Here is a 25,108-nt window from a genome sequence, read left to right as displayed (position 1 = left end):
GTGAAATAATCTCACTAATCTTGGATTAGTTGGCTAATTATGCTTAAGGTTGGTTTAGATTTAATTAATTATGTTTAGGTTGTTAGATTAGAATAAATTAGCAATTATTAGTCAATTGTGATGTGATTTAGATAAATTGATTGTGCAAATTAGCAAGTAGACGTGGTCTACTAATTATTGGAAGTGCCTCGGAATTTTCCCGACCCTTAGTGGGCTCCAATTAGGCTTTTCGGGCCTAAGTGGATTTTTTTTTAGTATTTAATTATTAATTTTCGGAATTAAATTAAATAATTATTTATTTTCAGAAAATTCAACCGAGATGGCCTGGAACAGGAAAATTATGCTGATGACCGTGGTGAAGTCCGTTTATGTAATCGGGCTTTATGTTGAGCTAAATTGAATTTTTAATATTAATTATTTAATTTTCGGAAATTAATTAATAAGTTATTTTTCGGAAATTAAGATTTTGATGGCCAGACGACCGAAATCTCGTGCTGATCGTCGTGGCGCAGTCCGTTTATTTATTTGAGCTCACGTTGTATGGAATTGAGTAAATTGTGATATTTTAGGGATTTACCTAAATTGATTGGAATCGATTGAGATTGAATTATCGATTGGTGAATGGCCAAGTATGTTCATTCAGCATTTATAATGCTTTGTTGAGTTAATTTAATTATTTGATTGAGTATTGATTGGTGAATGGCCAAGTATGTTTATTCAAAGCATTTATAATGTTTTGTTGAGTTGATTTATTTATTTGATTGAGAAATCGTTGGGCATTGGTTGTCGATATTGAAAGTGAACTGGTAACCACGCAAAGAGGACACGTGGCTCGGTGAATTGGAATGTCACCTGGAAAATGCACGTGAGTTCGGTGGTTGAATATGTCACCTTGGCGAAAAGGTCGCCCGAGAGAATGCACGTGGCTCGGAGACTCTGAGATGTCGTCGGGAGAATGCACGTGGCTCGGTGGGGATTTAGCATCTAAAGGACACGTGGTCTCGGCGAATTGATGCATCGCTTTGGTGAGATGCACCTTAGAGAATGCACGTGGGTCCAGCATTCGGAATGGCATCTAAAAGGGCACGTGGTCTCGGAATTGATGCATCGCTTTGGTGAGATGCACCTAAGAGAATGCACGTGGGCCCGGGCATCTAAAAGGGCACGTGGTCTCGGTGACTTGATGCATCACTTTGGCGAAAAAGGGTCGCCCGAGAGAATGCACGTGGGCCCAAGGTTCGAGGCACGTGAACTCGGAGACTTGGAAGGTCGTCCGGAGAATGCACGTGGCCTAGCTTTTAAATATCCCACAGTGGGGATTGATTTGTTTGGCATGTAATCGACTAGGTCGATGCTTTGATTTGATGTGAATTGATTGGCGAATGGGAATGACCGTGAGTGGTCTTGTTGGAATATAATCGACTAGGTCGATTTGATCGATCTTTCGATCGGTGATATGATTGCTTGGGTGCCTATTATGAATTGTACTGACTTGCGGGTGGGATTAGAGGCCAAGGTAAGTCCTCGCCTTTTTGTGCGTGTTTAGGCAGCCTGTAGTATAATAGTTTATCTAATCGGGCTTAGGTGGGGTAGAACTCGGCCGAGACGTAGTCTCATCCCAGTTTGGGAAACCATTTCAGACCCCCCGAAGAGCTGAGAAGGAGGAATCCGAGAAGGAAGACTCGGAGGCGAATCTTAAGGAAAAAGATTTTGGAGGAAGAAGGCAATCCTGAGAGGGGCCTTGAGTACGGCCTAGTTTATCTAAGTTTCTGTCTTCTTTTGAGATCTCTATTTTGATGCGAATAGAGTTTAGAATAAAAAGTTGTGAAGCGTTATGGTTTGTGTTTTGTATAAAAGTTGGTTATAAATTTCAATATGACAAATATGGCCTACTTTTCTATCCCAATGTTTTATTGTCTGGGGATTTATAACTGCTTCCGCATGTGCTTAATAAAAGAAAGGGTCGGCGATACATTATTCTGGGATATCGCATTATAAAATCGACCAAGGTAGAAGGATGTGTGCGTGCCCGAGGATCGGGGCGTGACAAAAACTACCTACCTTGATGCAGTGTATTTCCACAAGCATATTTAGAATTCCTTGAGTCAAAATGTTTTGTTGATCCATTAATGTGAGGGATAATTGTATTTATGGTAGGTTAATGGATCAACGAAAGTAAACAAAACGAGATACATTGTTTTTTTTTTTTATTGACCCAGAAAACCCCCGAAAGCCGACAGCCAATGGGAAGAACCTGGGGCCGATGCAAGCTAGCCACCACACTCACGCAAGCTAGCCAATTCAGTCAATTAAGTCAAATACGTAGCTGGGATTCGAACTTGGCACCTTTCGTGGGAGGCACAAAGCTCAAGCCAACTACGCCACCACAACGGGTGGTAAAACGAGATACATTGTTTTCGTTCATATATCTCATTAATTTGTGTATCTCTCAAGTTCATGTATCTCTTGGATTCATGAATATACTTAATTCTTAGTTCATGTATTTCCTAAATTCTTATATATATTTATTTTAAGTATCTCATAGATTCTCTTATCTATTTATTTTCATGGTTCTTGTACTTTTGTACATAAATTGTAAACAATCTATAAATAGATTTGAAATTCTTCATTCCAAGAGAAACTAGAATAACATATTCTCTCTTCAAGTTTTTGTAAATGTGTCAGTTTGAAGAAGTGTTGGAAAGAGTACTGTTTGTATAGTGCTAATACCAACATAATTGAGATATTGTATCTTAAGAGGTGAAGTTCATGAAGTTGCTTAGTATCGTTAGTAGGAAATAATCATCTTAATGAGATTTGATTAGCAGTACCTCACTTCCAATTTTTATTTATTTTGTTATCACTTCCTCGAAATAATTTTTTGGTTACAACAAATAGTATTATGTATTATTCCCCTGATGTGTTTTCTTATTCTTCTCCTCCTCTATATTTTTCAACAGGTCCTATATACATGTAATAAATGTGTATTTGGAATAAACACGTTAATTATGCTTCCATGTGGGAGTCATCAAAATGAAAAAAAAAATTCATAATAAAAAATTAAAATAATGAGCAAATAAGTTGAAGACTAGAATTACCAGGGCATTGAGGGCACCAGCCTTAAAATGGTGGGATATGTTATTGCTTTTCTCTCTTGAGAGGTAGATGAGATTGGGCATCACATTTCCTGTAATGTCTCTATCTTTGCTGTTGTCTAGCAAAACCTGCTCATAAGTTACATCTTTTATTAGTAACAAACATTAGACCCATGTGGACTAAACATGTACAAAACCCAAAGTTATGTTGTTAGAATGAAAATTACAAAAAAGAAAAGAAAAGAAAAAAAGGTCGTATACCTGTTGTACGGACCAATTTAGTCCTAAACTTTTTGACAATCTGTCAATGTAGTCATTCCAGTCAATTTTGGTTGAAAATTGCCGATGTGGACAATTTTGCGATGATTTTTTTAAAAAATGATTTATTTTTATTTATTTTCTTTTCTTTGTTTTTCATTGTCATTGACGAGGGCCTATAAGCCCTTGCTAGCTGCAGCGAGGCAACTCTCACCCAAATTTGACGAGAGCTACAACCCTCGTTGGCCACAATTTAAGAGAGAAGAATAGAAAATAACACAATAAAAAATAATTTTCTATAAATTACAAAAGTTGTCTACATTAACATTAGTCATGTCACGTATCATAGTTGACATTCAAGTCAGTGCTTTGGCCAAAATGATTATATTGGCAAATCATAAAAAATATTTAGAATTAAATTGATCAAATTAAAATGTTTGAAACTGAACCGAGATCCACTCAACTGGAGTTGACTTTTTTGGTAATTATCCCCGTTGTCGAACATATGCATCGAAAAATAATACCTAAATATATGAGAAAATATTATAGGCTCCATTGATAACATGGTGGATAGCATCAATCATGATAAGTAATTGTATAAGTCAATATATTTCTCCTTGAGTCCCATATATGTATTTAGAATGCAATTGGCTTGATTCAGTATGATGAAATTCTTATATTTCTACATATACGATGTTAGAATCCCCACCCTAAAAAAAAGAAAAAAAGAAACACACACACATATACACATAGCTTTGATGTTGCTCTTTAGGTATATAAAGATTATCTAGGGTTTGTAAGTTGAATTACCTCAATGACTGCAGGATGATTTTGGTGGGTGAACTCATCCGTCCACTTGCTGAGTGCTCGACGCTCGCGATCTTCGATGATGTACTCTTCTGCAACTTTGCCTTTCTCTACCACGTGCTTGACCCGCTCCTTCATGCTCTCGTACATCATCTACATTAATTAGTGTTTATTAATTATTTGCGTGAAATATAGTTAACTAATTGCTATTTCACGTCTAATTGTACACAGAAAAGTGCTAAAAGAAATATTCAATCCATTCATTCGTTTGTATTTGTATAGTTCACTCTCTTTTTGGCAGAACTAATATGTCCTAGAAATAATTGAGGCAATCAATCCGAGTCAGAAGTACAATTATCTTGTAATGAAGTTGAAGGTAACCTGGTCTATGACTCAAAACAGACAAAACTGTCTATTTCATGGGCATAATTGTAATATTCAGATCTTGAAATGATTGAGGTTCGAGGCCTCTATATTCTTGGAAGATTCAAGAAGATTGCAAGCAATATATTTTTGGCGGCCACGAATACTTTCACTACGATATTAGACATTGGTCAAGCTTTCAATTACTCAAAGGAAACGTGAATCACATCCAATAGTTAATCAGGCAATATCGAAATTACGCTTAGAGCCATGGCTTTGGTGGCGGGCCCGGGGTAATGGTGTTAGCGATGGTTGAGGCTAGGAGGGTCGATATTATATAATAAGATATTAAACCCTAGACATCTCGAGTTTGATGTTTCTATAAAATTATGATATTTGATTAGTTTATTTATAAATCTTTTCGCTCATATATGTTAGGTCTACAGCTTTAGCCGGTGGTCGCATGTACTATATGTGATGTGGAATTGTGAATAATCAAATCTATGAGTCTATTATTTATCTGCTAAGCTAAAAAAAAATGCTCGAGTAAGTAGAAAAACACAAAATATAAAACAAAAAGACACATGCTATATGCCATTTTTACACATAAAAAAGAAAAGAAAAAGAAAAAAAGAAAGAGCTGTAGACCATTAACATGAGCTAAAATTCATATTCGTAGCAATGGTGAGCGAAGTTTATTTTACGAAGGATTTAAAGTCTGGAGAGTATACTACGGGCAGTGTTAGAATGATACCTTATCATTAGAAGATCCAAAACGTCGACTAAGTACAATCCCATCAACTCAAATAGTAGAATCAAATTTCACTTTGAAGTTAAATTAATTTAATGATGAGCCAATAAAATATATTAATTTTGCACGAGAGCATCGAATTCCAATGGCACAATTAGAGTACTGGCGCACGTCTCTATGTGCGATTCACGTGATTTAGTCAGTCCCTAGGTTACTGGAATGGATCCAAGAAACCTAGTCAGTTTAAGTCAAAGGATGAAGCCAAAGACAACGTACGATGGCCTCCCAATTCCTTGAACATGTCATGTGCAACAACAAGGCTAAGGTTATGTGGAGCTTAGAATTACAAGGTAACGTCCACTTTCGAATCAACCGGATCATATTTACGAGTACTCAAAACACTCGTTCAGCATATTCAAAAATAAAATTAATATAATATTCGAAGTGTCAATCAATGATTACTACAATTCAGCCAAGAAAAGGTTTTTTTTTTGGTAAGTATTCAGCCAAGAAAAGTTCATGTTTTGAAATTTGCAAAATTTTCTTAACTAGTTGTTTAATGAAATATTTATAAGAATAGATAAATTCATCCTCTCGATTAACTAAATATGTTGTTAGGTATGTGTAGACAAGGATTGATAGTGAAAACAAGATGCGGCCAAATAGTTAATTCAGATGATTCAGCTGGTGCTTGATCAAGTTCTCAAGGGAAAATAGCATCCTCTCAGCCAGAAAAGAAACAAAAACAAAACTGAAAATAGCTTCCGAAGCGTATATGATGCTCAGGGAGCAAGCAAAGATCCTCGTACCTTAATCTTGTCAATTTCAGTGCCGCCACAAGGATTGGACGCAAAGTAAGCCTCCGGGCTACGGTCCATCAGATTCCTCTTGCTACAAAACGGCAGCCAGTGGCTGGCGAACCTCGCTGCCTCCATGAACGCAAACAACGTCAGCTCCGACCCGCCGTCGTCCGAGACATACACCGATAACTTCTCTGCCGGGTACTCGTACGCCATCACTGACAGTGTAGTGTTCACCACCCCCATTGGCGGCTCCTTGTTGGGGTCCGCCGTGCATATGAACACGTCCAACGCCGGGAAGCCCCCTGTCCCTGCCACCACCTTCTCAAGGTTCTCTGGGAACTCCTCGTTGCGGGTCGGGTACAGCCGGAAGGACTGGCTGGTGATCCACATGAAGGCAAGGACTGCATCGGCGAGCAGTAAAAGGAGAGTGGCGACGGCATTGGCTGCGGTGGCGGGGTGGAGGAGAGTTTTCACATGGTGATAGAATAGGGCCGGGATGGCACAAGCATAAGTAAGGGCGAACGTGCGGTTGAGGACGGCACGTCGTCGCAGGAGCTTGCGGGAGTTGAGAGGAGGGTGGTTGGCGGTGGCTGAGGCGATGCTGCTTCTTGGAGCCACCATCCTTTCTTATGATAAAGCAACAAGTTCGGGTGTTGTCTGACAGGAGAGACGTCGAAGATGGCAATGACATGGTCGATATATATTATGTCTTTGTCCTAGAACAGTAGTGAACTCATAACGTATTGCCTTACGTAAGAAAATACGACACCTGCTAAGAACTTAAATTATGTAGTCAAGTGAAGGGGTTGACCGACAAAAAAATAAAAAAAAAAGTAAAGGGGTTGGGGTTTTCCGAAAAAAAAAAAACTTTATTTCGTAAGATAATTTTAAGTCCAACTTCCTAGTGTCTCTTTGACAGTCATTAAATATTCCTTTTTTTTACTCAAAAAATATTCTATTTGAAAAAGCTACTGAATGTCTACGTGTGAGACGACTGGGTGATTCGTGTGATTTTTTCTGGGCAAAAAATGTGCCCTCAGCCCAGCCTCCCTTCTCTGTCTTTGCCCAAAGCTGGACAACCACCGCGACAGCCGTGCCACCATCCCCTCCACCACCGAGCCACGGCCATCTCGTTTTGTCATCCATTTCGACGACCACATCGCGTCCTTAACTCCGTCGCTTCTCCCGCTGTTATCATGCCGGCACACGCCTTCAGGAGCGATGGGACACTGCAATTATCAGGAAAGAGAATGAGACTAAGAACCCGCGCGAACAGTGCCATCGTCCGAAGGGGGTCATCGACGCGCAAGTACCCGCGGGACATCCTGTTCAAGAGGACGACATGCGGGTGGGGAATTTCATCAAACAGCTTCTGGGCATGGGCCATGGAACCATCGTCTGGGCATGAGGTGCAGAATTTCATGGCTCTTGGAATCTCTCTCAAAGTGCACACCCCATGAATTGGATTCCATATCATTTTATATAATAAGATATTAAACCCTAGACATTCCGAGTTTGACATTCCCATAAAATTATGATGATGTTAGGTCTAACACCTTTAGCCCGTTGCTCCATTGTACTATACATGATGTGAAATTGTAAATAATCAAATCTAGAGGTGCAAACACCTGGAGTGACAAAACTTGGTATGGTGGGACATTTAAATGCTAAAAGTTCAGAAATGTACACTTAAGTATTAAAATCGGAGCAAAATTGATCAATTAAATGTCCACAATAAGAAATTCTGGCCAACGTGCTGACATGGCATTTTTCAGAGAGACAAGTGCTAAACAACATTTTTTTCATGCTAACGTGACTAAATAAGCTAAAACGACATCGTTTTGTACACTAACGTGGCTAGATAAGTTAAAAGTAACATAGTTTTGCCTTAGATTTGATTTTTGTATATAAATATTAATTAAATTAAATGTAAAACTAAATAAATAAATTTAGAAGAAGATTGCAAAAGGCTCATGTGGCGAGGGCTTGCCACCTCCCCATCATTGCCGGCCCTTCCTAGAGATAGTGGGAGGTGACAACAAGGACTTGCACAGCCTTGGCCGAACGAGCCTTCTGCAATTAGGGCCGGCAACAATGGGGAGGTGGCAACAAGGGCTTGCACAGCCTTGTCTGAATGAGCCTTCTGCAATCTTCTTCTTGCTCTTCTTCTTTTTTAAATTTTATTTATTTATTTTCAAATTTAATTAAATTAATATTTATATTAAAATTCAAATAAGAAGCAAAACAAAGTTATTTTGGCTCTTCTTTACTGATTTGACTTTCCAACAAATCACGTAGGCGACTTATATTATTAGAAATAACCCACGTTGGATTTTTGGCATCCTTCGTCGGAATTGATACTTAAACGCCCCATTTTCCAAAGAAAGTGACATTTAAGTGTATTTTTCGGAACTTTTGGCATTTAAATGTTCTATCGTGCTAAGTTTTGACACTTGTACTGTGTTTTTGCCTCAACTCTATGAGTGTATTCTTTATCTACTTAGCTAAAAAAATAAGTTTGAGTAAAGGAAAATAACACAAAATATAAAACACAAGACACTTGCTAAGGGCCATTGTTACTCAATAAAAAAAAATAAAGGAAAAGAAAAGGAGCTGTAGACCATTACCACGAGCTAAAATTCATATACATAGCATCGGTGAGGCGAAATTTATTTTACGAAGGATTTAAAGTCTGGAGAGTACACTAAGGGCAATGTTAGAACGATACCTTATCATTGGAAGATCCAAAACATAGACTAAGTACAATTTCATCAACTCGAGTAGTATAATCAAATTCCACTTTAAAGCTAAATTAATTAAATTATGAGCCAATAAAGAATATTAGTTTGGCAAGTGACCATCAAATTGCCATGGCACAATTAGAGTACTGGCGCGTGTCTCTATGTGCAATTCACTTGATTTAGTCAGCCCATAGGTTACTGGAGTGGATACAAGTAACTCTAGTCTGTTTAAGTCAAAAGATGAAGCCAAAGACACAACACACGATAGTCACCCAATTCTTTAACAATTTCGTGCATAACAACAAGGCTAAGATTCTGTGGAGCCTGGAACACCAAGGTTACCCCCACTTTTGAGTCGAACTGGCCATGCTGACGAGTACTAAAACACTCGTTCAACATATTTAAAAATAAAATTAATATAATATTCGAAGTGTCAACAAATGATTACTACAATTCAGTCGAAAAAGTTTTTTTTTTTTTTTTTTTTTTGGGTAAGGATTCAGTCAAAAAAGTTCAAGTTTTGAAATTTGCAAAATTTTTTTAACTAGTTGTTTAACGAAATATTTATAAGAATAGATAAATTGATCCTCTTGATTACCTAAACATGAAATATCATGCACGTGTACATAAGGATTAATAACGAAAACAAGATACCACCAAAGAGTTAATTCAGATGATTATAACCTTCTGTTTTGGTAATCTTGTAGATATTAGTAGTGCAGATTTGAATTAATTTGTCAAATTTCAGCTGGCGCTTGGTCAAGTTCTCAAGGGAAAATAGCACCCTTTCAGTCAAAAAAAAAAAAAAAAACCGAAAATAGCTTCCGACGCGCATATGAAACAGAGATCATCGTACCTTAATCTTATCAATTTCAGTGCCGCCACGATAACTGGACGCAAAGTAAGCCTCTGGGCTGCGCTCCATCAAATTCCTCTCCCTGCAAAACGGCAGCCAGTGGCCAGCGAACCTCGCCGCCTCCATGAATGCGAACAGCGTCAGCTCCGACCCGCCGTCATCTGAGATGTACACCGATAGCTTCTCCGCCGGGTACTTGTACGCCATCACCGATAGTGCCGTGTTCACCACCCCTATCGGAGGCTCCTTGTAGGGGTCCGACGTGCATATGAACACATCCAACGCTGGGAAGCCCCCGGTCCCTCCCACCACCTTCTCAAGGTTCTCTGGGAACTCCTCATTGTGGGTCGGGTACAGCCGGAAGGACTGGACGGTGATCCACATGAAGGAAAGGACAGCATCGGCGAGAAGTAAAAGGAGGGCAGCGACAGCGTTGGCTGCGGTGGCAGGGCGGAGGAGAGTTTTCACATGGTGATAGAATAGGGCCAGGATGGCACAAGCGTAACTAAGGGCGAACAAGCGGTTGAGGACAGCACGTCGTCGCAGGAGCTTGCGGGAGTTGAGAGGAGGGTAGTTGGCGGTGGCTGAGGCCATGCTACTTCTGAGAGCCACCACCCTTTGTTATGATAAAGCAACAAGTTCGGGTGTTATCTAACTGGAGAGACGTCGAAGATGGCAATGGCATGGTCGATATATATAATGTCTTTGTTCTGGAACAGCAGAGAATTCATAACGTATTGCCTGACGTAAGAAAATATGACATTTTTTATCTGCTAAATGAACAATAAAGAACTTAAATTATGTTGTCAAGTGAAGGGGTCCGGGGTTTCAAAAAAAAATAACTTTATTTCGTAAGATAATTTTAACTCCACCTTCTAAGTGCCTTTTTGACCGTCGTGGAATTTTCCGTTTTTGAAAAAGCTCCTAAATGTCTACGTGTGAGACGACATGGTGATTGGTGTGATTATCTCTAGAAAAAAAAATTGCCCTCTCCAGCCCTCAGCCCAGCCTCTCTCCTCTGTATTTGCCCAAAGCTGGACGGCCACCGCGACCGCCGTGCCACCATCCCCTCCACCACCGAGCCACGGCCATCTCGTTTTGTCATCCATGTCGACGACCACATCGCGTCCTTAAGTCGGCCGCTTCTCCCGCTGTTATCATGCCAGCCCTTTTGTCCCCTTAGTCAACAGGGGCAACCTCGTGGGAGGAGCAAGAGATAGAGTATATTTGACGGTGGTAAAAGTTGTTACGTATGAAAGTCTATGCATTATTCAAAGCACTTGGAAGTAGGGGTCAAAATTATTCTCCATATTAAAGATTGATATGATATTTTTTCGAATTTTTTTTTAGAGAATCAAGAGACGGAGTTCGGGATGGCAACTGGACGTGCTTGGGATACCCTGTCCCGACCTCGATTTTAATTAATCTCGAACATTACTGACCCACTCTCAAATTATTTCTAAATAGAACATAATTCCCAAATTGATATATTGCATTCTAGAAGAATAGGGTATTTTGCAAATATACATAATCATTTTATTTAGGGTATCCAACGACCATCTAGACTCTAGGGCGTGGGCTACTCAGAAGTCATATTTACTCAGCAATGAAATGAAATTGACCATTTGCGCCGTAAAAATCATGTAGATTGATGAACCTTAACATATTTCTTAGACAAGACATCCATTATTTCTGATTTTTAAACATGCAACTTCCCATTATGAAGTTCGAATAAATCTAATACAATTACTAAATACTATCTTACCAGTAGAACTTTACAACATTAGTTACTAGATACTTTTAAATATTATGTGACAGCTTTAAATTGTTTATAGAAATTGGTGAGCTCAAAAAAGGATAAAAAAGAAAGAGAAGAGATTGTGGTCACACCGAATGACAACTATCACCGAGTGAAATATATATGACAAATCTACATTTCGTTTGACAAGAGTAATTTTGACTGTATGAACATGTAATAACAACGAGGATGGAACCATTTTTATTCACCATTAAGCTTCTCAAGCCACTACTAATACAACAAACCAACCCAACGAGTATAAACAGTGACCAAGTAGTCGCCAAACTGGACACACACGAGACTTTGTTCATGTTCAGTCATTGCATGGCCGGACCCACACAAAAACATTTGGAAAAGGTTCAAATTTGTGTAACCCCAATTATTAAGAGATATCCAAATCCAATTTAACACTCTTTAACTTGAAATTGACACATTCTTGTTTATTAAAAAAACACTTCGCAATTAAGCTGATATAAGACAATCATCACATGATACGAATAACAGATTTCAACTTGAATTGCTTCATCCAAGGAAATGATGCATTCATATCCCCATTCGATGATCAAGTTAAGCGATTTAAGTTGGGCTTGGACAACTTGTGGCAAGCAACATGGGTGGTATTCTATCATCGGTTCACAAGATTAATATATTAAATGATGTGTGGGTTATAAGTAGGCATTAATAAGTGGATTGTAGTCAATGACAAATAAAAGTCCATCGCATACTTAACTTTTCTTAATTATGATATGAATTGGAGTGTGTATTTCGGGTTCAAACGAATCGTTGCATTATGTGAACTCAGTGGACCTTACACGTGTATAAGATTTGTTTGATTCGGTGCTCTCAAATGTGTTTATCATACCCTTCCATTAGGGATAATCGGTTCTTGGTCCGGTTCCCGATTTGGTTGGGGGAACCAAACTAGGAGGACCAATCCAATGGAACCGATCTAACACAAAGTGAAAGAGAAAAGAAGCTTGATGAATTTCTTTGTATTTACTCTGATTTGATATGTATTCTTTACATGTATTTATATTACAAAGTGTAAAAATAAAAGGAAAAACAAAGATACAAAATCATTTTGAATTACTATTTGATATCAATTTAAACCTTAGATTGATTTAAGTATCTTCAATGAAATCAATTACACAAATCATATCTCTAACACGGTCAATTATTTTTCCCCACTACATTTTGGGAAAATTTTAAATAAAGGCCTAAAGTAGTCATGTCATTTTCAAATAAAGGCATAAGTGGCAATGGCAGTTTCAAATAAGGGCTCAACCTTACCGGTCAATGGCATTTTCATCAAAAAACAATTTTAATTTTAAATTATTTTTAATGTTATTTCTTTTTTCTTTTTTCTCTTTTCTCTCTCTCTCTTTTTTTGGAGTTTTCCGACAAGTGCCAACAAGGGTTGCCTTGTCCAAGCCCGCACTAGGCACGAGATAGGTATCTTAACTTAGAAGGCTTTCAAAGTCAATAAAAAAAACTAATTAAAAAAGATTAAGATCGTTATTCAGTATTCACATCATAGTTATTACTGAATGGCATCTAATGCCCATGGATGAATGGTAGCATATTCGTTTCACATTCACATAGTGTAGTTTTTATTTCGTGAGTTCTAACGTGAATTTGATTATTATTTTTATCATGTGATTATATAATTCATTGAATCAAATCTATCCAATTACTTACGCACAAATAAATTATTCCTAGAGCGAAGTGCCGGACTTTGACCGTTTATCGCTAGGCTAGCTTCAATGCACCTGCAAAGTGGGGGAAATTTTTGATGAATTTTCTTATGCATTGATTAATACAAAAGGCTATAAAATAGTGTGCATAATTCTCAATGAAGATACTTGTCTACTACATTTAGTGGGCATTAGTGGGCATGATTCTCAACGGAGATAATCTCATGTCTTTTTTCTTTTTTTTTGTCGGAGGAACCGCTTTGGCCGACAGCCACCACGTAAACCCCCTAGGTGACGCTAGCCCAGGATCCACCACCAGGCGCCACACGTAATACACTTAATGGTCTGTCAACCTCCCTGCAACTTGCGTTGCAGGGGCTTTGAACACCTGATCTTTTCCTTTAAAGGTAGGAGCCTACCCAGCAAAGCCACTTCTAATCCATATATTCCGCAAATAAAAAAGTCTAGTGCCAATATTGTAGTGTTTTGATGGATTATAAGTATGAATATAACCCATATTTATTTATATTTGATTAGATCTATATGGAGGTGAAGTTTGTTACTTTAAACCACGAATTTAAGACCTAACTGGTAAAGAGTATAGCTCATCACAAGAAGTGTCGAACATTTTTGAGTGCTACAACAATGTCGATGCCAAGCGAAGGTACATAGTTTATATCAATTTGAGCAAGTAAGAACAACACGTAAGACACAACAAAGGGAAAGAGGAAGGGAAAGCAATGATGGGCATGTCGACTTAAAAGACTTTGAAATTCAACGAAGAAAAAATTGAAAATAATTCAGATCACTATTCAATGTTTACATCATATACTATATTAGTTTTATGAACTGACTTTTCCGACAAAGCTTCAAAATAAGCTGTATATAATTTATTTGATTCTGAATGGCGTTTAATTCCGTTGGGTTAATGGTAGCATACTCGATGCGCAATCACATGGCACAGTTTCCTTTTTGTGGAATTGGACACGATTCTCATCATTTTTTTTATATAATTTCATGAGATCAATTGTACCCAATTACAATTACTAATCCTTTGTAAATATAACTATTTTTTAATAATTCCCGGCCATGCATTTGAGCAAATTAGGGCTAATTACCCGGCCTTCGTCTGTTTCTGACTAGACTAGCTCCAATGCACCTGCACTTACGGGAATATTTTTCTTAAATTTTCTTATGCATTGACTCAAAAGGCGATACTTTATATCAGTGGACATCTAAGTAACATCGACACAAACATGCAACACAACATAATACAACAACACGTTATTTCTCAAAAATAAAGAATTCTGATATGTTGGGACACGTTGTCTATTAAATATATATTTTATATATATATGTGAAAAATTATCATTTTTATGCAAATTAATCTGATTCAAATTAACAAATAAATAAGAGTCTATTAAAAATATTAATTCACTATTTGTTAATATCATTCATTATTTTTATTTGACAAATTCAACTACATTCCATTCTAATAATTCATAAAACTTGGAAGAAAAAACAAGTAATCCATATTCCACTATTAAATTTAACATTTAATAATAAGTTGAAAAAAAAAACAATTTACATTTCACCATCAAATACAACAATAAGTCTTCCCCCTTTTTTTTTTTTTTACATATTTACATTTTAACCCTTCATTTATTGAAAATTTTTAAATTTGATCTCGTGCGTGTCAAAATTGCGTATCGGAATTTTAGACTTGCATGTTATAGCATGTCAAGAGAATTGACTATGTGTTTGATTATCTGACACCATCATCTCCAACACTATACAAAGGATCCTGAAGAGTACCGGTGCTTCATAGTAGGTATGATGCTCAATAAAAATGCATTCCTATTATATTTTCCTCATGTCCAAGTCGAATGTATATAATCAGCAAATGGATGGCACCATTGAGAAAGCAAATTCCCTGAAAGTCTGTGGCATTTGCATTGTGCGGGTTGGTCCAATCCGGTATATATTATATAATATATAATATATTTTTGTCTACTCTAAACACTAATGTCTTTGCATTCTTTCTTTCTTATGCAGTTTTGTCGTGTAAATTATAAAGTAGAAACTTAGCCTTAATTCAACCAAGAAAAAAAAATAATGGAAATTATCTTCACTCACCTCGATCTATTCAATTGCCTCAATCTCACTCGCCTTGCTCACCGCTTGACTCTCTTTGCTTGCCTCACAGCTTGCTTTTATTTGCTCACCTTTGGCCCATTCTCACTCACCTCACGAGTATAGCTCAATTGGTGAAATCGCTTGCCTCTCTTGGCCTGCCTCACGAACATAGCTCACCTCTCTTGATACATATCGTGTTACTATTTTGGTTGTTAAATGTTGCATTGTTGATGGATATTTAATTTAAGAGAGTATGTCTGTCCTTTCAAAGAATATAAAAAATGAAAAAATAAATAATTAGTTGATCATGAGTTGACTCTAGCATTGAACTAGAACTAGACCTCAATCCCGAAAGTGGGGGTTAGTCTCTTGATTAAATGCTAGACCGGCTCAACCTGGATCACCTCTCTTGATACATATCGTGTTACTATTTTGGTTGTTAAATGTTGCAGTATCTGTCCTTTCAAAGAATATAAAAAATGAAAAAATAAATAATTAGTTGATCATGAGTTGACTCTAGCATTGAACTAGACCTATAGGGGGTCTAGTCCTCAGTCTCAAGCTCAACAAGCTCAATCCCGAAAGTGGGGACCAACACTATGCGAGTTAGTCTCTTGATTAAATGCTGGACCGGCTCAACCTGGATCATACTCACCATTATTTACACATGTTGATCCAACGTAGACCACACAAACCAATTTCTCGGTTTGATTGGATATGTAACTGTTGATGAAGTGGTTAAAGTTCAGACTAGATCTTTCAATTTGATTATTTCACACTTTGCTAGTTAAGTCCATCCAATCAATTTTGATCGACAATTGCTGACGTAGTCACCAATCGTCTTGCATAACATGGCCGGAGTTGACGTGGATATTTATTTTGTAATTTTTAATAATTTTTTGAGTTTATTATACTTTTTAGTTTTTTCTTTTCTTTTATATTTTCTTTTCTTTTTTCATTTTTGGATTGAGTGTCGGTAAGGGTCATTGACCACTGGGTGAGAAATCGCGAGCCCTCGCTATGGCTAACAAGGCCATCATAGCCTTCACTACTGGATAGTGAGGGCCTAAGCGAGAGCTAAAACACTCTCATTGGCCAAAGCGAGGGGGAGTAGCCTTGTCCAGATTCAGTGAGCGTCGACAAGGGTCGGCAACCTTGGCCGGCCCTTAAGCCACAAAAAAAGTAAAGAAAATAAAGTAAAAAATAAAAATATCTTAAAAATTATTTTTAAAAAATGTCAATATCAATGCTAGCCATGTCACATAAAATGATTGGTGTCCACGTCAATAGTTTCAAGCCTAATTTGGTTGAACAGACTCAATTAACCAAATATAAAAAAGTTTAGGATTAAATTGGCATAAATACAATAAATATAGGACTTTTTTGATAATTTTTTCTTAATATGTTCTAAAGGGCATATTATGGTTAAGAGCACAACTTTTACAAAATTGCCATTCCAAAACTTAAACCATCGTGTTGCCTTTACCAACACTATATAATATAATGCCACTAATAGTCGCATCAAGTGAGGTGTCCACGGTAATCCTAGGCCCACTAGTGAGGGGCTGTTAGCCCTCACCAGCGAAGTAAGGGGTGGCGGTGCTGCACCCCCCCGCACCCCTCCAAGCTTCAATTTTCTCTAGTAGAGGAGGTGTTCTTTTTTTTTCTTTTTTTTGGTTACTTTGATCAAGTGGGTCTCTGTGTGTCAGGTACGCATGAATTAGGCTCACATGTACTTAGACCGTAAAAGAATTTTACAAAAAAGGGACGGAGCCATATATGGTGGAAAATCACCGGTGGTACGACCACTTTGACAAGAGCCGCTCTTTTTTCTCCCCCTGGAAAGCCTTATCACAGACTTATTGTGAATTGGCTCAATTTCATCTATAGAGATATTAATGTCCAGTTGCTCTTACTCTCTTATCTATCTTTTCGAGTTCGGCAGTTTTTAGATGTCACGTAATCAGTTGACATTGTTTTAATACAATCGATGGAAACACTATTTGAAAATTTGGTAATCCCATTCAAACATAGAAAGTTATTATTAGACATTACGCACCACATCATCCAATGTAATGACTTTCCTCATTTACAACGAACTTATCTTCTTTTCTTCTAGATATCTCAATAAATAATCTTGACCATCTACCACATGGGATAGATGATATTATTTAAAGAAAATTTAAGTATTATTCTTCTAGAAAATATTTTCTTTGTGCATTTTATCGTATAGATTATATGGATTTCACGTGAAATTTGCCAACATCAATAGCTTCAATGCATTGGACTTGTATGTACGCAGATTACTTGGAATTTTGTCTTCTTTTTTTTTTTTTTTTTCTTTTTTTCTTTTTTTCTGGAGGAAAGCCCGCATGGCATCTATCTCTCTAACCCCGAACAGAAACAACAGGTGTTGCGTGTGCTTAGGAGAGTCCGAAATGAAAGAGGAGTTGCTCCTATTGCCGCCCTGCAGGCACATCTTCCACATGGACTGCATCCAACACTAGCTCCTATCGAAACTCCACTTACTCTATCCGTCGCTGCACCGTCGTCCCCATCGTTGTCCACCCGCATCTCGAGAAGCTGTAAGAGCGCCTACAAGAACACGACATCATACCCATCCAAGGTTCGAGCTTGAGCGGGAACGCTTGTTTTGGGGAATCACATCTCTCCCCCGCCACCCCCCCCCCCTCTCTCTCTCTCTCTCTCTCTCTCTCTCATGCTATTATAGCTTGTAGAGATGGAAAATTTGTAGACGATTTTGAATAGTCGGTCTCAAGTCTTAAATCTAGTTCCTGCAAGAGGAAACATAGGACGCAAAGTGCGAGCAAGGAACGACACGGAACGAGCAGAAGTGAAGCTTAAATAGAATAACTGGAATAGTAAGAAAGACCAGCTGATGACAGTAGAGTAAAATTTGATTCAACATATATAGAGTTATTTCTCAATATGAAAAGTGCCAACCTAGATATCTATGATGGATATACTCTGCCCGACAAGAAATAATCTTAAGCAGAACCATACATGTCCCCCTAATCTTTCATGCAAGAGAAACTGCAGTATAAAGAAGAGACGCTACAAATGCCGAGACCAACGTAACCTTGGTGGGCATCCTCCCCTTGTCGCTCCTTATGAACATGGCTTCGTAAATCGGCCAACCATTCACAACTCCGAAACCGGCCAACAGTATCTGCAACACCAACCCTTCTGCGTCTCCGCCGACGCTCCTCCTCACGACGGTCATTATCAGACCCTGCACAAGGGATACCAAATTGATGATCGCCGCCGCCCCCAGCACCATGAACATTGGCGACACGGCCCCGAACTCGAAAACCCCTTGCTCGTACTTCTTGCTCTGCTCGTCATCAAGGACCTTGCTTGTGAGGTTGAACCCGTGCGCGGCAATGCCTAGGGACTTGAGCGTGTACTCAATGGTGCCGAACACGTAGCACGTCATGCCGCGTATCAGGTACATCCGCTGGTCGTTCCACCACCGCCGGAGGGTGCTGTTGTGGCCAGCTAGGACGAAGTCGGCCAGGTCTTGGGCATAGGCTCCGAGGAAGAGGAAAATGTATAGGAGGAACCATGGTTCCGAGACCTGCGACAATATTAATTGGTTCCATTGACAGTCCTCGCCGCTACAATATTATGAATTCAATGGAAATGCTAACTGTAAAAAATTGAATTAAACTGAATTTAAGTCAATTAATTTCGACTAATTCAGAAAAAAGTCTCCCATTGAACTCGTGGCTGGGCACTGACCATCTCTCTGCATGAATAGAAGTCTAATGGACGGGCTTGGGCCAGACACGACCCTGAAAACAAGTCTAATTTGTTATCCTGATTTGTCCATTATAAAAATTCTTATGTATATAATTAACAGATCGAACCTAACTCTATGACTAAATAGCCTTGTCCAAGTTGCCTAAAAGTGTCTTTCAGGCACTTGAATTCTTAATATTCTTTGTAATTTTTTATTTTTTGCTTCTTGAAACCCAAGATCGAGTATTGCACCCCTAATGTTAGGAAAGACAGGATGTATAAGTACATACCTTGGGGAAGATGGAGAGTCCATTGATAAGAGCAATCTGAGGGAGGAAGGCATAGATGGTGATGGGGATGGACCACATGGACCAGAACGCGTAGTGCGCATAGGAGAGGCCCATGAGGAGGCCCATGGACTGGATTCCGTACGTGACCGGGCTGAACTTGCAAAAGCCCACCTCGAGAAGCCCAATGGCCCATCTCTTGGTCTGGTTGAGGACGTCGATGAGGCAAATCGGTGCGTCCCCAAGAAACGCTGCCCTCTCCGGGTGGCAAAAGGCCGACCTCCATCCCTCGCATTGAAGCTTGTAGCCCGTGTAGTAATCCTCCACAAGTGACCCGTATCTGAAGCCCACCTAAATAATCACATCCAATTTTCAAAACTTGGAGAGTAATTAACCATGAAAGATGCCCTAAAAGGAGAAATAAAAGTAGAAATGATTTGGTGACAGTATTTAATGTACTGTGAGAATAACAATCAATTCTTGATCATAAAAAATCAAATAAAAAATAATTATAAATTGCTATAAGGCATATTCCTTTAAAAATTTGTAACTTACAATAAATTGTTATTCTCACAGTAGCCCAAAGATTATTATGTTAGCAAAATCCAAAAAAAAGGAAGCTTACTAGGACATGAATGATATAGTCTTACCTTGTGGCCCCAGTTTGTATTGTGCTCATACTTGCATCCTGCCACATTTTGTGCCAATGCCAACATCCTTTCCGAACGAATCAAACCATTTGGAGAGTGTTCGGGACTCAATTCTGGAATCTCCGATTGCACAATAGCTGAAGGAGGGCCAAACAAGCTCCGCCGCCGGAAAAAGCACCCGGTCCCGACATAACTCGGTCCATTCTTCATTCCGATCGGGTTGATTTGGAATAGGCGCTTGAAATCACCACAGTATATGTCACCTTTATTGATCCCTTGGTAGCGTTGAGGGAATTGAACGTATCCAAGTTGGGACTGGTCTATCAAGGGGTCAGCTAAGTAACACAGTGCTCGGTGAGGCGTTTTGGGGTCGTTCGAGCACATGTCACAATCCAAGGTCAGGATTATGGGCGCATTGGTCATGATGGCCGAAACACGCAGCTTTCATTTAAAGAATTATTAGAAAAATTAGCCCCATAGTTATACAAAGAAGGAATCCTATGGTATCTTTTAGATTCAAAAAGAAATTTCACGTAGAAATACACACAAAAAAAAAAAAAAAAAAAAAAGGACGGCGGCAAGTTGCTAATGAAGTCTCATTCACGTGCATTAGAATTTGTTCATTTAATTTTCAAAAAAATGCCACATCATTTAACTGAACTTAGATGCATGCAAGCTTTCTATTAGTCTCTAGACTTTAAGCAATTTACATCAAGACGGAACAATATAGAAAAAAAATTGAAGTTCCCATTTCAGATGTAATATATGTGTATTTGGAGGAAAAAAAGTTGATTATGATTTCACGTGGGAATCATAAAAATGAAAAAAAAAAATCATAATAAAAATTGAAATAATGAGCATATAAATTGAAGACAAAAATTACCAGGGCATTGAGGGCACCAGCCTTAAAATAGTGGGGCGCGTTCTGGCTCTTCTCTCTTGAGAGGTAGATGAGATTGGGCATCACATTTCCTGTAATGTCTCTATCCCTGTTGTTGTCTAGCAAAACCTGCTCATGTATTACATCCATTATTAGTAACAAACACAAGTCCCATGTGGACTCAACATGTACAAAACTCAAAGAAAAAGTTATAAATTTATTGTACATATATCAATTTAATTTTAAATCTTCTTGCGAAAATTGAGGACATGGACAATTTTGCAAATTTTTTAGAACTTTTTTGATTTTTTCTTTTCTTTGTTTCTCATTGTCATCGGTGAGGCTTGCAAACCATTGCTGGCCACACTTTAAAAGAAAAGGAAATAAAGATAGATATTTTTTTAAATTACAAAAATTGTCGATATCGGCACCTATGCCACTTAAGATAGTTGACATCCAAGTTAGTGATTTAGTTAGAATGACTATACTGGCAAAGCACAAAAAATGTTTACAATTAAATTAATCAAATTTTAAATTTCAAAACTAAATTGGCATCTGCACAATTGATGTAAAACATTTTCTTTTCTTTTTTTTGTAATTATCCCCAATGTTGAACATATGTATCAAAAAATAAATACCTAAATATATGAGAAAATATTATTTAGACTCTATGGATAATGTGGTGGATAAAATCAATCACGATAAAGAACTTTATAAGTCAATTATATTTTTTCCTGGGTCCCATAGATATTCAAAACGTGATTGATTCGATTCGCTATAATGAAATTCTTATAGTTCTAGATATAAGATGTTAGATAAATCAAAAAAAAAAAAAAAAAAAAAAAAGGAACACATATATAAACCCGAGAAAAGAAGAGTGTCATAGCTTTAATGTTGTTTTTTATGTATATAAAGATGATCTAGGGTTTGTAAGTGGAATACCTCGATGACCGCAGGATGATTTTGGCGGGTGAACTCATCCGTCCACATGTTGAGAGCTCGACGCTCGCGATCTCCGATGATGTACTCTTCCCCAACTTTCCCTCTTTCTACCACATGCTCGACCCGCATCTTCATGCTCTCGTACATCATCTACAATGATCGGCATTAATTAATTCTTGCATAATTTATTTTGCATGAAGTTAGTTAACTAATTGTTGTGTCTAATTGTAACAACAAAAGTTTGAAAAATATTCAATTTTTATCCATTAGCTAACTCTCTTTTCGGCAAAATTCTTTTGTCCTTCTAGAAATAATTGTGGCCATCCATCCAAGTCAAAAGTACAATTATCTTGTAATGAAGCTGAAGATGACCTGATCTATGACTCTAAACAGACAAAACTATCCATTTTTCATGGGCATAAATGTAATATTCGAATCTCGAAATAATTGAGATTTGAGATCCCTATCTTCTTGGGAGATTGCCAGTGACAGATATCTGGCGGCCGTGAATGCTTTGATTACGATATTATATACTGGTCAAGCTTTCAATCAATCAGAAATGCGATTAGAATCACGTTCAATAATTATTCAGGCAGTAAATGACACGACACTTGTTTTTGTTTTTGTTCCTTAAGATTGTCTATGAGTGACTTAGTCTTGAGAGCGACAGGATAATGAGTCGTCGTCGGTCTTGACCCACTGAGGGTTGAAGGAAAATAGAATCTTTGATTGGACAATATAGAAATTACAATTAGAGCCATGGATTTGGTGAGAGGGCCACGGTAATGGTGTTAGCAATGGTCGAGGGTAGGAGGGTTGGAGGCGATGACGGAGGTGGCGACACTGAGTTCATATGGCGGTGGAGGCGAAAACATAGTTTAGAGAGAGAGAGAGAGCAGTCCAAATGATTAAGCAAACCACGAATCAAGTAATTGGCATGCGCATGATCGATCAAATCAACTTAGAGATGTGCCTCTACTTGTCCCAGGGTATATGCTGATAATGACACCTTTCTTTTTCTTCTTTTTCTCTATTTTGTACTTCATTCCGAGTCATCAGCTGCATCGTGTCACAAGTGGCACTCGTTATTGGAAGGGACGATGAATGTTTTGTACCTGACCCACCGCTTTTGATTATCTAATTTAGCAATTGAATTCGTCCAAGATGTTTGGCTCAATCCATTAGAATAAGCCAAACATCTCTCTCTCTCTCTCTCTCTCTCTCTCTCTTTCTCTCTCTAACAATGATGATGATCGAGAACTCTGATGTTCATCCTGACGATATGATGCCACCTGCTGGTCTTCTTTCGTTCTTTCTGACTGTTAGCAGCCCTTGACCCTTGATATTTTGTGAGCTGTTGGAATCTCTCTCGAAGTGCGCACCCCATAAATCGGATTTCATATCACATTATATAATAAGATATTGAACTTAGATATCTCGAATTTGATTTTACAATAAAATTATGATATGGATCAGTTTTTTATAAAATTTTTAGCTCATACATGATTGTCTACTGCTATAGCCCGTCGCGGCATGTACTATACATGATGTGGAATTGTGAATAATCAAATCTATGAGCGTATTATTCATTTACTAAACCAAAAAAAGACGTCTGAGTAAAAAAACACAAAATACAAACCACAAGGCACGTGCTTAATGCCATTGTTACTCATTAAATTAAGGAAAGTGCTGCAGACCATTAACATGAACTAAAATTTATATATGTAGCCCAACCACGAGGACTGTCATATTATCGGTGGAGCAAAGTTGATCCATGAAGGATCTAGAGTCTAGAGTATATTATACGGGTAATGTTAGCAAAGTAGTAGAAGATTGATACCTTACCATTGAAAGATCCAAAATGTAGACTGGGTTCAATCTCATCAACTCAGGGAGTAGAATAAAATTTCACTTAATTAAATTATAAGCTAATAAAATATTGTGATTTGGATCTTGACCGTCAAATTACGATGGCACAATTAAAGTATTCGTGTGTGTCTTTATGTGCAAGTCACATGATTTAATCAATCCCCGGGTTAGATACAACCTACAATGGTTACCTAATTCCTTAATCATGTTGTGCAAAATGACAAGGCTAAGGTTCTGTAAACCTTAGAATGCCAAGGTCAGTCCACTTTTGAGTCGATCGGGTCATGTTGATGAGTACTCAAAACACTCCTTTAACATATTAAAATAAAATTAATATAATATTCAAGGTGCCAATAAATGATTGCTCCATTTCTGCCAAGAAAAGTTTGTGTTTTGAAATTTGCATAATTTTCTTAACTGGTTGTTCAACAAAATCTCTATAAGAATAGATTAATTGATCCTGTCTACTAATTAAATATGAGATGTCATAGACGTGTACACAAGGATGAATAGTGAGAACAAGATGCGGCCAAAAGAGTTAATTCAGATGATCTAACCTTCTGTTCTGGTAAACATTAGTGGTGAAAGATTTGAATTAATTTGTCGATTTTCAGCTGGCGCTTGGTCAAGTTCTCAAGGAAAAATAGCATCCTTTTAGCAGAAAAAGAAACAAAACACGAAACTGAAAATAGCATTCGGCGGGTATATGATGCTCAGGGAAAAATAGCATCCTTTTAGCAAAGATCGTCGTACCTTAATCTTATCGATTTCAGTGCCGTCACGATGACTGGACGCAAAATAAGCCTCCGGGCTGCGCTCCACCAAATTCCTCTCCCTGCAAAACGGCAGCCAGTGGCCGGCGAACCTCGTCGCCTCCATGAATGCAAATAGCGTCAGCTCTGACCCGCCGTCGTCCGAGACGTACACCGATAACTTCTCCACCGGGTACTCATACGCCATCACCGACAGTGCAGTGTTCACCACCCCCATAGGCGGCTCCTTGTAGGGGTCCGCCGTGCATATGAACACGTCCAACGCCGGGAAGCCCCCGGTCCCTCCCACCACCTTCTCAAGGTTCTCTGGGAACTCCTCGTTGCGGGTCGGGTACAGCCGGAAGGACTGGGTGGTGCTCCACATGAAGGCAAGGACCACGTCGGCAAGCAATAGAAAGAGCGCAGCGATGGCGTTGGCTGCGGTGGCAGGGCGGAGGAGAGTTTTCACATGGTGATAGAAGAGGGCCAGGATGGCACAAGCGTAAGCAAGGGCAAACGCGCGGTTGAGGATGGCACGCCGCAGGAGCTTGCGGGAGTTGAGAGGGGGGTGGCTGGCGGTGGCTGAGGCCATGCTGCTTCTTGGAGCCACCATCCTTTCTTAGGGAAAAACCAATAAGCTAGGGAGTTATCTGACTGGAGAAAC

The 25,108-nt window shown here is 38.5% G+C and overlaps 2 protein-coding genes across 2 annotated transcripts in view; both read right to left on the bottom strand.

Moving 5' to 3' along the window:
• LOC104443105 (cellulose synthase-like protein G3) overlaps window positions 1-10,268 on the bottom strand; it is a 28,784-nt gene extending 18,516 nt beyond the window's left edge. Inside the window, exons 1-3 of the mRNA XM_039310869.1 lie at window positions 9,675-10,268; window positions 4,164-4,313; window positions 3,099-3,224 (exon numbers count right to left, since the gene is read on the bottom strand). Coding sequence (XP_039166803.1) covers window positions 3,099-3,224; window positions 4,164-4,313; window positions 9,675-10,268 — 870 coding nt within the window. The remainder of the gene's footprint in view (window positions 1-3,098; window positions 3,225-4,163; window positions 4,314-9,674) is intronic.
• A 7,917-nt stretch (window positions 10,269-18,185) lies between these two features.
• LOC104441676 (cellulose synthase-like protein G3) lies at window positions 18,186-25,108 on the bottom strand. Its single transcript, XM_010054861.3, has 6 exons — window positions 24,446-25,108; window positions 21,824-21,973; window positions 20,885-21,010; window positions 20,002-20,442; window positions 19,355-19,702; window positions 18,186-18,900 (listed from the first exon to the last, which is right to left on the bottom strand). Exons 1-6 carry the CDS (start codon window positions 25,055-25,057, stop codon window positions 18,343-18,345), a joined length of 2,235 nt encoding a protein of 744 aa, XP_010053163.3. The 5' UTR covers window positions 25,058-25,108; the 3' UTR covers window positions 18,186-18,342.

Source organism: Eucalyptus grandis, chromosome 4 (assembly GCF_016545825.1).
Source record: "Eucalyptus grandis isolate ANBG69807.140 chromosome 4, ASM1654582v1, whole genome shotgun sequence".
NCBI classification, from domain to species: Eukaryota; Viridiplantae; Streptophyta; class Magnoliopsida; order Myrtales; family Myrtaceae; genus Eucalyptus; species Eucalyptus grandis.
The sequence above is the reverse complement of the archived record's forward strand: the minus strand, read 5'-3'. Positions and strand labels throughout refer to the sequence as shown.

Excerpts from the sequence above, each read along its gene's own strand:
- LOC104441676 (XM_010054861.3), bottom strand. The coding sequence starts at position 25,057 with ATGGTGGCTCCAAGAAGCAGCATGGCCTCAGCCACCGCCAGCCACCCC. Across the intron at positions 21,974-24,445 it reads CTGAAATCGATAAGATTAAG|ATGATGTACGAGAGCATGAA; the intron begins GTACGACGATCT and ends CGATCATTGTAG. Across the intron at positions 19,703-20,001 it reads ATACAAACTGGGGCCACAAG|GTGGGCTTCAGATACGGGTC; the intron begins GTAAGACTATAT and ends GTGATTATTTAG.